The following is a 13,609-nucleotide window of genomic DNA, read 5'->3' on the forward strand; positions in this document are numbered from 1 at the left end:
CTCTCCCCTGTAGCTATTGGGGAGGGGAGATTCCTGCCTAGGACCCACCTGGATGATCTGGCAAAAGGAGGAGGAGGAGGAGGAGGAGGGCCTGACTTCCGCTTTCTGGCTTCCAGCATGTGAAGGATATCATTCTGCAGTCCAACCCTCTCCTGGAGGCCTTTGGCAATGCCAAGACGGTTCGCAACAACAACTCCAGCAGATTTGTGAGTCGTGCCATTTGCTGCTTTGCCAGAGTGGTACAAGACGGCCCAGAGCCACCCTTCCTTCTGCCCGCTTCCGTTCTGCACCCGGGGGTGAAGGGTGGGGGGAATATAAGGGGAGAGCCAGGCATCCACTCTAATGCCGTTTTGGCCCCCAGGAAGGAAAGGCGGCTTTCTTGCTCCCCTCGGGGAAAGCGGTCCCACAGCCATGTCTGGACCGCCCTCCTTCAGCCACCGACATCCTCCCTTTGTTGCAGGGGAAATACTTTGAAATCCAGTTCAGTCCAGGTGGGGAGCCAGACGGAGGCAAGATCTCCAACTTCCTGCTGGAGAAATCCCGAGTGGTCATGAGGAATCCCGGGGAAAGGAGCTTCCACATTTTTTACCAGGTTAGAGGTTGCCTGGGGATGGGGGGTGGGGAGGTTGAAGAAGAGCCCCCCTCGAACCTCTTGGCAAGCTTGGCTGCTCCTGCTTCTCGGGGGGGGGAGCACCTGGAGCTTTTGGACGACTTCCCCCATCATCCCCCGGCCAGCAAGTGCCCAATTTGCAGTCCTGCGGCAAGGACGGCCTGTGGAATAAACTGACTGCTGGGCTCCCCTGGACTACTCCCAGTCCCGAGCCAAGGCCGGCCTTTCGCCTGCCCTGGGCGCTTCTCCTGGGCCCGCCTCTGGAAAGCCAACATTGGTGGGGATTCCCTGCCCAGAGCCCGGCATGTATTCTCAGGGGTAGTTTTGGTTCTTCTCCTTTGAAGCCCTCCTAAGGATGAAAGCAGCGCTCCATCCCCCTTGAATAAATCAAGCCAAATTCTCTCCCTCTGACCAACACAACACAAAGTGGGCTAACCTACCTGTGTGTGTGTGTGTGTGTGTGTGTGTGTATTTCCTGCAGCTGATTGAAGGCGCCTCCAATGAGCAAAAGACCAGCCTTGGCATCACCAGCATGGATTATTATCACTACTTGAGCCTCTCAGGATCCTACAAAGTGGAAGACATCAGTGACAAATCTGACTTCCAGGAAACTCTGGTAAGTTTACCCCCCTTCCCCCCCATTTGATAAGAACAGCATCTGTGAGAAAAGGGCCCTAACTGCAGCTCTCTGAGAACAAAGACAAGGTCGACATGTACAATGAAATGGCTTTTTGCTAAAGAGTTCCAAGAGGAATCCCTTCCCGTGTCCACCCTTGTTCTCATCTGGCCTCCTCATTTAATTCTGAGATTAGCCAAGCGGCTAGAAGGCCCGAAAGGGGGTGGGAGGGCAGCAATGGCTAGTGGGGGTCCCTTATGATGAGGGTGCCTGAGAAGCCACCGGCTGGAGGAGGCACTTAAACGCCAAACTGACCATTAGCCATTCTGTACAAAAGGCCTGGGACTTTAGGAAGCTCTTTTCGATCCCTGGAGGTGGTTTTAAGAAAATGGACCGTTATGCCATCTTTTCCACTAAAATCTCAGTACGGCCTATGAGCCACAATTTTCATCTTCTGGTTCTCCCTTCTTGATTTGGCTGGCGAAGGAGCCCTTGCTTGTTGCCAACAATTCTAGGTTTTGGGGTGACCTCTGGTTCTCCAAGGTTCCCGTTTTTCCCTCCTTGACTTTCGGCTTTGTTCCCTGAACTGAGAAGTCAGACAAAATGAAGAATAACATCCTCAGTCTCAAGTCAAATTTTAATATGAGCAAGCAAGCAAATAAATAAATACATAAAGAGCATATTTAGCCATTTAGGAAGATTTTTAAGTTCTCTTCTGCTGCTGCTTAAACGTCTCCTCTGCCTTGCTGTGCTACATGGCGAGAAACAGCTGGAGAGCATAAACTCTGAAAAGTAGTTTTTGCTTTATAGTTTCAGAGATTTATACCATTTGCTTATTGTGTTTTTAAACTATTTTTTAAAAATGCTTGGAAAACCGCAAGTTGAATTAGCTTCTTGTGGCGAGAACAGGCAACCTGCACCAATGGAAGAGCCAGGCCTTCACATGGGCTCCCTCCCTGAATGTTCTGCTTTCATTTAAAATGATTTTTTTTTCTTTTTATCCTTTCAGAGAGAAAAGCACAAGCCTGATTTAGGACCATGACACAGAAGCTGTTCCCAACGCTCTAAAAATAATACAGAAATATTTACCACTTGATTGATCCAAACTGATTGAGCTCTCCAGATGATCTTTTAACCCTTTTCCTCCCATTCTCAACCTTTGCAGCACGCCATGAAGGTCGTCGGGCTCTCGGCGGGGGAGCAGGCGCTGGTGATCCAGATTGTGGCCGGGGTGCTCCACCTGGGCAACCTCAGCTTCAAAGAAGTCGGCAACTATGCTGCAGTGGAGAGCGAAGAGTGTAGGTAGCCCTTTCGGGCTGGGGTGGAGCAGTGACTGAGATGCCCCGAGGGGTCCCCGGGCTTTGTGCGTGCAGCACCAGGTCAGAAGATCATCCTCAAGAAGAGCCACGTCCTTACAAGCAAGATACGCAGGGGCAATGGACGTTCTCCAGCGGAGTGTCTTCCTCCACCCAGGTGGTGTTCAGAACCGAGGCTGAATTGGGGGGGAGGGAGACACAGAATGTTTTCTCAAGGAAATCTACATAATGACCCAAGGCCCATTGTCCTGGGTGGGGGTGGGGGTGTCTAAACAAAAAAGACCCCTCCTCTTCCTCTTTTTTGCTGCTTCACTGTGGTTTTCTTTTGATACCCTGCAGTTTTGGCTTTCCCGGCTTTCCTCCTGGGAATTGACCAGGGCCGCCTTAAAGAGAAACTGACCAGCAGGCAGATGGACAGCAAATGGGGCGGCAAATCAGAATCCATCCATGTGACCCTCAACGTAGAGCAAGCGTGTTACACCAGGGATGCCTTGGCCAAAGCGCTTCACGCCAGGGTCTTCGGCTACTTGGTGGACGTAAGTGTTGCTTCAACACGTCAAGGGAGGGAAGGGTGGGGTCCAGCACGAGGATTATTTAGGCATTTATTGCAGACTTTGCACTTGGCCATCCCAGCAATTTACAGAGTTGCAAACAATAAAGGCATAAATCCTTCCCGATCCTATTCCACTGGTCCACAAGGAAAGCATGTTTCTCCCTGCCACTCCTCAGCAGCAGCATTTCCTGGAAGAGGCTTCAGAAGGATATGCGAAGGGCAGCGATTTGCAAGGGCTGCTTTCAAGCTCCACCTCTCCGCGTTGCGGCTTGAAAGCAGCCGCATCAGATGAGATTCCAAGGCGCTCTGCCCATTGGGAGGAGGCTGCCCTTGCAGGAGGTGTGTGTTTGTGTGTGTGTGTGGAGCCCCTATGGCTGGTGGGGCAGAGGAACTGGCATCCGTTTCTTCGGGCAAGAGCACAGAGGGAATGGTCTGCCTTGCAGCTTTTCAAGGGCATTTATTGCTTTTTATTCAGGTTCAATTCACTGTCACACTTTAATTTTAAAGCTGCTTTCCTTGTTTTCATGGAAATACGTTTTCCCCCATTTTCTTTCATCAGTCTGTCAACAAGGCGATGGCAAAAGATAACCAGGAGTACAATATTGGTGTCCTGGACATCTACGGCTTTGAAATATTTCAGGTAAAGTCCTCCAGACTGATCAGGAAGCTTTGCAGCTGCAAAACCACCAGTCCTTTCGTGGAAGGAAGGACGGTCCTTCCTCCCGGCACCGTTGGGGTCTGTTCAGGGGGTAAAAGTGTGAAGCTGAAGCCCTCGGCCACAGCACTGGTCATGGCCAGCTGGCTTGAAGCAGAAGGCAAGGCTTTTGCCATGTGGCCAGTTCCAGCTGCTGACCCAGCGAAGGTGGCCTTTCCTCTTTGCCCATCGGATGGTCTGGTCCCTCCCTGGGCAGGAGCAGAAGCCTCATAGCCAAGCGGCTCAACCCAGGCCAGTCCGGCTGGGAAGTCTCTGCGTTTTCTGCCTGCTCACCAAGGCCTGAGGGCCCCAAACACGATGGCCACCATTCCTTAGCAAACATGCCCAGGGTGATACTGCTGGCCACACTGGACTACGAAGGGAGGCCAGGCTGCTGGAATGAGTTCTATTTATGTTTCAGGACTACTTTATTAATCTTCCCTTTTTGCAATAAAAACATTTGGGGGAGGGAGCTGAGTTAAATTTTGCAGTACGATGATGTCAGCCCAATTGTACGGCTTCCTATAATTGGAAACCTCAATTAATTTAAAACAAAGGATTTAATCTTAAGCTGGGACAGAATTCAGGGTCTGAATGGAGCTGTGCAGAAAAGGGCTGTGCAGCACTCTAGCAAAAATAAAGGAGAAACCCTGAGTTTTTCCGGGCACAGAACCAAAAACAGCTGTTCTAAGGAAAATTCAAATCTTGGAAGCTGTTTTGGAGTACTGAGGTCACTCATTTCCACGAAAAGACTCACAGCAGACAGTCAAATCAGCTGGGAAGGTCACTCAAATATTACGCTGTAAAAGACCAGCTTAATGTGGCCGGTGAGAGCCGGGAATGGGGAGCCTGGCAATAATCTCTCTCTGGTTTGTTTTTGATTTCAGAAAAATGGGTTTGAGCAGTTTTGCATCAATTTTGTCAATGAAAAGCTGCAGCAGATCTTTATCGAGCTCACCCTGAAGGCAGAGCAGGTAAGCCCGAGAGTCCCTTCTCTCCCTCCGGATGGGAAGCTTGTTTTGAAAATGCCTTTCAAAGCAAGAGGGAGAGAAAGCAGCTGTGCTTCAGCCCGCCCAGCCTGGGAGTAAACACGGCCCGCTGGCTCGGCTGGGCTGCGGGAATATTTTCCCTCTGATCCAGTGACCTAAGAGGGAGCCTCGTGAGCCAGAACAATCATCGCATCAGATGACTTCCCCACGGAGACTGACTTGCCACCCAGTGTGGAAAAACTGGCTGGCTGCACGTTTGCCTTGGATGGGGCCCTAAGATTAAAACGAGGGCACTTCTGCTTTCTCCATTTCCTGCTTCTCTCTCTCCAAGAGAAGGAAGGGCAGGCTGCTTTTATTTTCCTTTGTTACCTGCCATTTTGAACAGCAGGGACATTTGCTTCTTTTGCTCCCTAAAATCCTGGTGGGAACAACAGACATTGTTTCAAACCAGTTTGGTGGGTCTCCTTCCTTGAGTTGTACTGTTTCCGAGGAGTGGATAGCTTGGAGCGTTCCCCCCCCGGGGGGGCACAGGGGGGCAAATAATCAAAGGCAGCTGAGGAAGATTTCTGTGCAATGGAAAAACCTGCCGATTCAAGCACAAATCTTTAGTTATGGCTCACCTGGATGCAGCCTATTAGGCTGTTTGTCCAGCATCAGAGGTGACCTCGAGAGCCACTCCCTGTGAAAACAGGAAGAGGACTTGGTCTTCATCTGAGTAATTCCATCCAGACCCGAGAAGGATGCAAAGGTCAAATCAAGTCCCACAACAGTTGGACAAGATCCTAGGAGGTACCTCGCTCCTTTCAAGCCAACAGCTCCTGAGAACCTCCAAACAAAATGATTCGGCCCTGAAGCCCAGGGACATAATGAATCTCAGCCTCTCTCCTCTTCCCGTTCCTGGCCTCTCCTCCTTTGCTCAGCAGAGGTCCAGCCCTGCCCTCACCGGGCAAGTAAGAATAGTTCTTACCGCCTCACCGAGCAAGTCCACAAAGCCATTTCTTGTGGACATCTTGCAGGGGACGTTTGCCCTACACCGGTTACACCCTTCATGCAGCAGGCCAGCTGATCTTTTGGCCCCAGGCTTTGGAGCTGCTCCGGAGAGGAGAGGGGTCTAGACAGGTCTGCCACACTACACAAGCTGGGCCGCCATTAATAAATGAACAGAGGCATCCTTGTTTGGAATTTGGCCCGGGGCAGAGTGGTCTTCTTCGGGATGGAGATGTTCCCTGCTTTCCGCGGACTGCCCGCTGCACTGACGTTGCCAAGTTTTTGAGTCCAGCAGGTTTAGCCTAGACGCCCGCAGTTCCTTTGGGAGCGTCTCTGAGCCTTCATTTCTGTATTGCAGGAGGAATACGTTCAGGAAGGAATTCGTTGGACTCCCATAGATTACTTCAACAACAAAATAGTTTGTGACCTCATAGAGAACAAAGTGGTAAGTCTGGGAGGGTCCCTCTTGTCCCTTCCTTGATATCGTTGACTGGCTGAGCTAGGAGCGGAATTCAGAAAAGGCTGCAGTCCCCTCCATTGTGATCGACAACACTCTCTAAACCTACTCACTCAACGCCGTTCAATCCAAAACGGAGGCCAAGTATCCATCCTCACTTCCTGTTTCTATGGTCACCCCAGAATCCACCTGGCATCATGAGCATCCTGGATGACGTCTGTGCCACGATGCACGCCGTGGGGGAGGGAGCAGACCAGACTTTGCTGCAGAAGCTGCAGATGCAGATTGGGACTCATGAGCATTTCAACAGCTGGAATCAGGGCTTCATCATTCACCACTATGCAGGAAAGGTACCTTCCCATGTGGGGCATTTGGGCAGGGCCTGCCGTTCCCAGACAAGAAGGCCCTGTTGGGATTTTTGTCCAATTTATCTGGAAGGTCCCAGGGAAAGGTATAGCTACTTTACGCTGTGATTTCCCCAATCGCCGGCTTTGTCAAAATTCTATCCCAGGAGCTGGCACAGCCTTGTCTGGCAAAGGACCACTCCCGTGCCATGTGTCCTCCTGGCCAAGAAAATGAAGGTGCCTCACTTGCCATTCTCCCATCAGGTTTCTTACGACATGGATGGATTCTGTGAGAGGAACCGAGACGTTCTCTTCATGGACTTGATCGAGCTTATGCAAAGCAGCGAACTGTACGTAAGACCCATTTCCTCAGGCTCCATTTGCACCTTAGACCTCGCCAGGGCTTTTGTGGGACACTCAAAATGGTGGCGATAGGAGATCAGCGGGGATTCTCCAAGACTGGAAAAGCGTTCCCAAAGCCCAGACTGTCACAGCCGTGCCACGAAGGCTCTTCTTCCTAACTCCCTTTAGAGGGGACGCCTAAGCAAACCAGGAGGAAGCACAGACTTGCAGAAGGATCTGGGGAGGCTAAAATGGACGTCGAAGAGATGAATGCGTTCAGAGCAACAGAACAGGCGCTGGGCTAATCTGAAAGGGCTTTTGGGTTGCTGACTCACGAGAGGCGAGGGACGCTAAGGGAAAGCTCCATCCTGCTCCAGGACACAAGGGCTGAAGGGAGGCTTCTTAAGAAGAAAAGCCCCTGCAATCGTGCTGGGCCAGAATGGCCCCCTTTGCAGTCCCCCCCCCGTTGGCTCCTTGCCCCGGAGACGGCTGGTCTTCATGGGCCGAGGGAGGGCTAGGCACAGTGCTGGGGAGGCGGCCTTCCCAGCTCCTGCTTTCCTAAAGCTGCTCTCAGGGTTAGGCCAGGGCTTGTTTTACCTGCTTAAAAATGGAAGAAAGCTGCACCCCCAGTTTCTACCCCAGGTGGGTCAGCTCTGGGGGCTCCCAGTTACGCACTGCAAAGAACTAAATCCAGCCACCTCGTGCCCTCTGCTGATGCCCTCCCCTTCCTCTCTCTCCCCCCCCCCACTCCTAGGCCTTTTATAAAGGCTCTGTTTCCAGAGAATCTCCAAGCCGAAAAGAAAGGCCGACCCACCACCGCCGGCAGCAAAATCAAGGTGGGTGCCTTGGGGCAGCAATAGGTGCCGAGTCCTTGTGGCTTTTGCACCTGGAGGGGATGCAGGTGCTGGTCGCTCCAGGAATAGCCAAATGTTGGGTTGTGAAAACTAATTTAAAAACAAAAGCCCTATGGAAATTTAATGGGAAAACAAGATTCGCCCAACTAGGCAATTGAAAGAGCACCTGGCAACAGTCCACCCCACATGTGCATTACAACCGTGTGGCTATATCTTCATCGGTCCCTTCCCTTTACTTTTCCGCAAAGGACGATGACATCACAGTTGTGTATGAGCGTGTGTGCGTGTGCACGTGGTATGATCTGTCCTCTTGCACAGCTGTGTGGTGAGGTGGCAGCACTTCCCTCCCTTTGCTTCTGGATGGGCCACTCTGCTTTCTGGGCCCTGGCCAGGATGTCCCACCAGAGGGGGAGCGGAGAAGCCCCCAGCCCAGAAACAAATGGAGTGGTCCTCGCAAGCAAAGCTTTCAGGGCTGGCCAAGCGCAGAGGTTCCGTGACATTGGTGAAATTCTTCAGGGGCCCCTTTTTGATGGGTTCACTTTTATCAGAGGAGCAGACAGAGGTGATGCTGTGGCTGACCTAAGCAAAGAGCCACAGACTTCCAGCTCCTTTTCTTTCTGCAGAGACAAGCCAATGACCTGGTGGGCACCCTGATGAAATGCACCCCCCATTACATCCGCTGCATCAAGCCCAACGAAACCAAAAAGCCTCGCGACTGGGAAGAGAGCAGGTGAGCATGCCCAAAGCGAGAGGCAGCCAGCATGCTCTGTGACTCCCAAACCAGTTATTTCCCCAGTTCTGATGTTGTCACTGTAATTCAGACTTTAAAAATCCCACCGCATGCTTTTTTTCTGGGATAACACACCTCCTGCATTTTTAAAGTAATATTCTCACCATTCCTCTAAAGGGTTGGTTGTAAAAAGATCTGATGGTTCAAAATAGTTTATGGTTTGCTGCCTGCTGAAATTGGAAAGATGCTAGGCGGAGGGGCGGAGGCACAAGCAGGACGCGGTCCCTTGTGTAGCGTTTGGCCAGTGCTGGCCAGTCACAATGGCAGAGCCTGAGAGCCGCTGCTCAGGCAGCCCTTCCTTCCAGGGCAGCCGGTTGGCCCCTGAAATGGTCACGTTTCCCTCTTTCGGTCAGTTTCTGGCCGCTTGTCCTCCTCTTGGCACGCAGGACAGCAGCCACGGCCCCCTTTCTTTTTTGGGGGGGCCCATTCCTAGCCTTCTTCCTGCAGGGTGAAGCACCAGGTGGAGTACCTCGGGCTCAGGGAAAACATCCGAGTTCGCCGAGCAGGTTACGCCTACAGACGCGCCTTCCCAAAATTCCTGCAGAGGTATCCCTTTCTCCGCGCGGCTGCATTAAGATGGGAGGGAAGGACAGCCAAAGGTCTCCGGGGTTTCCCTCTTCTGCGGGGCTGGCCGCCCCAGAACTGGCCTTGCTTGCTAATGTCCACACTCCCCGCTGCCCTCCTATTGTTGTCCAGTCTGGGTGAGCAGCAAAGCAGCAGCCTGTTCAAGGGGAACCTTCCAGTCGGGGGGAGGGGGGGAGGAAGCGACTGGCCGGCCAGACAGGGGTCCATGACCAGGACAGTGCTTGACTCGGAGGGCTTCCCCTCTGGTCAGCCTCGTTTTGACAAGTCACCCCCCCACCCCACCTGGCCCTTGATGGCCAACCTGGGCAGAGAGCAGGCGAGGAGATTCTGTCCCCGGAGCCTGTGTGTCACTTTCCCCCCCTCTGGCTAGTGGTGACACTAAGAGAATTCCTACATAAAAGTCCATGTGAATTTTTGAACTGCATAATTCAAAAAGTTTAAGCACCTTATTGCTTTAATCAAGATTAGGAAGAGACAGCCTATGCCTGACAGACATTTTGGTCTGTCTGGATAGCCCTGGCCAACGTGGTGGATGGCAAAGGTCTGTGGGAACTGCGGCCCAAAGGATCCAGAAGGTCCCTGTTGCCTCCTAAAAGTAGAGCTTTGGAGAAACTGCAAGACAAATGGACTCAAACCATTGGTCCATCCTCCCACACACAGCTCTGCCCGCATCAGGCATTCTGGCCCAGTGAAAAGGGCAGGTCCCCCTTCTCAGGAAATAAGCCTGGGAGCCATTCGGAGGGGCTGCCACCGACTAAGCGTGCCACGTCTCTCCCTGAAGGTATGCCATCCTGACCCCCGAGACCTGGCCTTCCTGGAAGGGGGAGGAGAGGCAGGGAGTTCTCTACCTGCTCCAGTCTGTCAACATGGATCCTGACCAATACCAGCTTGGCAGAACAAAGATCTTCATCAAAGCACCAGAGTCTGTGAGTACCAGGGTGAAGCTGCCCCTCTCTGACCCGCTTCCATTTTAGCCTTCCCCTGCCCCCAGGAAATGTAGTCCAGCTCTGAGATCCCTCTGCCGTGTGCCACCCTCATACCATTTAATGATGAGCTGTGGTACAGATGTGCACAGGGCACTGTGCCAGGTCCCACTGGCCCTGCCTTACAATAGCCACCTCCCCTTTTTTCCCCCTTGCTTCCCCGATGTGCATGATGGGAACAGGGTTCCCCTGGGCCAAAACATTTGAATTGGGTGTCAGCCTCTGGCACATGTGCCAGAGGAAACAATTCCCAATTTCCCGTAGAAAGTTGACTATACAATTACTGGCCTTGTTCATGTAACACAAGAAGCCATGAAGAGCTTTGATGCTTTGGGCTTGGAATGTTGCATGAATCCAGCCAGTTGTGGCTTTATTAATGTATGGCGTGAATCCACTGTGTCTCTCTTCCATGAGTGGGCTGAGAGGGTCTGATTTGAGAAGGAACAGCAATGGAAGCCAAGCATTTCTATCCATTAAAAAGTCCCAAAAGTTCTTTGGTCTCCCTGCCACTGCACACAGGAAATGTGTCTGAGGTGAACCTTATTCACGGCTCTGTTTGGATGGACAACTGCTCGGAGTGAAGCATGGAAACCACCTTGCTGGGGCAGCAGGATGTTCCGCCAGCCAGCAAACGGGAAATCCTGGAAGAGGAAGAGGCAGCGACTGTTTAGAAAGAAGAGAGCCGACCACAGCCCGGGGAAACACGGCTCGGTCATTTCCATGTGATGGGCCATTTAAACTCCCAGACGGCCCTCCTTCGCAGGGCACATCCAATGCGTCAGACCACAATTTCCATGACTTAGTCAGCTGGGAAAGATGACAGTGTGCCAATTAAGGCACAAGTGCAGTGTAAGATGGACGGGTGAGGCTTTCTCCCAGGACCCCAACACACACCCCGGGACAGCTTTCGTGCAAAAGGTGCTCTGATTCCAGTAGTGAGGCTGTTGTTTCTTATTTGGCGGTTCTGGATGGAAGCTTTGAATAAACGCCAGGGAGGCCCAAGACTGATACATCTGTTCAAAGACTGTCTCTACGGTTCACTAGCAGGCCCTTGCAGGACTTGCCAGTTCCCGGGTGGGCCCCCTCCACGCCAGAGCTTCAGCAGCGTCCATGCAAAACGGACGCGGTTTCGTGGTTGGCTGGAGGCAGCGCACCTCCGTGGCTTGGCTTAGAAAGCAATGGCTTTCCATCTCCCAAAATAGATTCCTCTTATCTACTAAGTAGAATATGCTTTTCCTTAAAGTAGATAAATCTCAGTTTATCTAAGGACTTCCTGAATTGCTCTGTATTTTCTAAATTTGGCAGAATGACCTCCGTCTGTTCTCCAATAGTTACTTTTGAAACAAAACAGAACAAAAAAAGCTCCAGTATAACTTTCTTGAGATGCCTCTGAGCAGGAGGAGATTTCCGAAGGCTCTTTTCCACCACTCAAGACGCAGATCTCCAGAAAGCGTCCAGGCGGACCTGGGGATCAAGCCTATCTGCCTTTCTGAATGGAGATCCCTGCTCTGCCCGCATCCTTGCCTCTTCTCTGGAAAGCGACTGCACCATAAATTTTGGGCAAGCTGCCTCAAATGCAGCCTGTGGTTCTGTCACTGAGTTTCCTTCTTTGGGATTCTGCCGCTTCCTGTTTCTCGGCTGAGGCAGAGGGCAGCACCCAGGAAGCCTCAGGACAGAAGTGCTGGACCAGCAAAAAGTCTTCTCTTTCTCTTGCAGTTATTTCTGCTGGAGGAAATGAGGGAGCGAAAATATGATGGCTACGCACGGGCCATCCAGAAGGCCTGGAGGAAACACATCGCAAGGAAGAAATACGTACAAATGAGAGAAGAAGGTATTTGTGATTGTTTTTGTACATTATAAGACTGATGATGGGGATCTTCTTCACCATCCTCTTTAGCTCCTCTCTGGCCCCGACCCAGCAGGTCTTCAGAAAGGCAGCCGAAAGGCAGCCGTGACCGGCTTTCTCCGCAGGACTATGGTTCCAGATGAGCGATCCCCAACCTGGTTGAGTTGCAGCCTACTTGAGCCTGACTGCTATTTTACCTTTCAGTTGGCTTTCAATGCACCATGCTGCTTTCCCTTTGGGGGTCATATTTCTTGTTGACACTTTGTATGCTGCCCAGAGTCACTTTGTTTGAGTTGGGTGGCCATAGAAATGTAATCAATCAAGCTGTTGATCCTCAAAGGCCTGAAGTAGCCATTTAAGTACAGGGTGAAGCTTCACCCCAATTTTGTTATCAGAGGCTACTTGATCTAAATATAAAAGAGCTGGAAAAAGAAAAGCAGAAGCCATAAAGGAAACAAATATTCTCTGGGAAAGCTAAGAAGTAGGCTTGAGAAGGGACCACAGCCAGGTTTCTCCATCTTGGTCTGACATGCAGTGGCTGAATGGAGGCCCAGTTCTTCAAAATTCAGTCAGGACAACTAATTGCTAGTTTCTGAGCTCCGTATGGTAGAATTCCCTTTTTCTTGCTGGGACCACTAAGTAACACTATTCTTCCCCTTGCAAAGCCTCTGACCTGCTGCTGAACAAGAAGGAGAGAAGGCGGAATAGCATCAACAGGAACTTTGTGGGTGATTACATTGGCATGGATGACCATCCGGAGCTACGCCAATTCGTGGGCAAGCGTGAAAAGATTGATTTTGCTGACACGGTCACCAAATACGACAGGCGGTTCAAGGTAGATGAGTGAGCTGGCTCGCTTGCCTGTGTTCGCACTTAGGTTAGGCTTTTCTTGAAGGCCGGGTGACCCAGTTAGAGAGCCCGTGCAGACAAGCCAACTGTTCGTTCTGGAGCCCCGAGATCCAGGAGCTGTGCTTTAGAATGGGAAGCTGTTGTCTCTGCAAGTTGCTGTCATGCACCAGACCTGTTCCCTCTAAGACACGGCTATCCACAATGACACGGTATCTGGCCGTGTGCGGATGGGCCAATTTCTGGGCTTAGTAAAATGGTTATCACAAGCCAGGATGTGGATTGTGCTGCTGTGACTGATAATCCTCTCTAGGAGCAGGGAAGAACGATGGAAGGCCCTCAGGTCTGGTGTGGGCAGTCATAGGACCCCCATTCCCAAAGATCTTGGCGTTTCTCTATGTGACGGCTCGGGATGGTGAAGGCGGGCAAAGCCGCAGCCACGGATCCCTCCTCCTTTCAGGGCATCAAGCGAGACCTCATCCTCTCTCCTAAATGCGTGTATCTGGTTGGGCGTCAGAAGGTGAAGCAGGGACCAGAGAAAGGCCTGGTGAAGGAGCTTCTCAAGCGACGGATCGAAGTGGAGCGGATCCTCTCTGTGTCACTCAGGTGAGGGCTGCCGCCTCGGTTGCCAGGCAGGAAGGACGGACCTGGCCGGAGGGGCGGAGCTTGCAGAGCTATTCGCGTCCCTTGCAAAGGGTGACTATGGGATGCATAGAATTAGGACACGATACCAGTCAGAAATTGGGTAAAGTCTACTTAATCATGGATTCTGATTTAATGAACCAAAATGATTAATT

General features: G+C 51.7%; 2 protein-coding genes across 4 annotated transcripts in view; one reads left to right on the forward strand and one right to left on the reverse strand.

Annotated features, from left to right (window-relative positions):
* FAM81A (family with sequence similarity 81 member A) overlaps positions 1 to 13,609 on the reverse strand; it is a 43,588-nt gene that overhangs the window by 22,946 nt on the left and 7,033 nt on the right. The gene's annotated exons all lie outside the window — the stretch shown is intronic.
* MYO1E (myosin IE) overlaps positions 1 to 13,609 on the forward strand; it is a 34,362-nt gene that overhangs the window by 15,119 nt on the left and 5,634 nt on the right. For all 3 annotated transcript variants that reach the window (XM_081336978.1, XM_081336979.1, XM_081336980.1), the window contains 17 exons: positions 117 to 206; positions 461 to 592; positions 1,092 to 1,226; positions 2,392 to 2,524; positions 2,882 to 3,078; positions 3,655 to 3,735; positions 4,677 to 4,763; positions 6,124 to 6,210; positions 6,405 to 6,572; positions 6,831 to 6,916; positions 7,663 to 7,744; positions 8,386 to 8,492; positions 9,000 to 9,098; positions 9,919 to 10,063; positions 11,837 to 11,951; positions 12,632 to 12,801; positions 13,273 to 13,418. In XM_081336978.1, coding sequence (XP_081193104.1) covers positions 117 to 206; positions 461 to 592; positions 1,092 to 1,226; positions 2,392 to 2,524; positions 2,882 to 3,078; positions 3,655 to 3,735; positions 4,677 to 4,763; positions 6,124 to 6,210; positions 6,405 to 6,572; positions 6,831 to 6,916; positions 7,663 to 7,744; positions 8,386 to 8,492; positions 9,000 to 9,098; positions 9,919 to 10,063; positions 11,837 to 11,951; positions 12,632 to 12,801; positions 13,273 to 13,418 — 2,060 coding nt within the window. The remainder of the gene's footprint in view (positions 1 to 116; positions 207 to 460; positions 593 to 1,091; positions 1,227 to 2,391; positions 2,525 to 2,881; positions 3,079 to 3,654; positions 3,736 to 4,676; positions 4,764 to 6,123; positions 6,211 to 6,404; positions 6,573 to 6,830; positions 6,917 to 7,662; positions 7,745 to 8,385; positions 8,493 to 8,999; positions 9,099 to 9,918; positions 10,064 to 11,836; positions 11,952 to 12,631; positions 12,802 to 13,272; positions 13,419 to 13,609) is intronic.

Source organism: Vipera berus (assembly GCF_964194415.1).
Source record: "Vipera berus genome assembly, chromosome: 12".
In the NCBI taxonomy this organism is placed as follows: Eukaryota; Metazoa; Chordata; class Lepidosauria; order Squamata; family Viperidae; genus Vipera; species Vipera berus.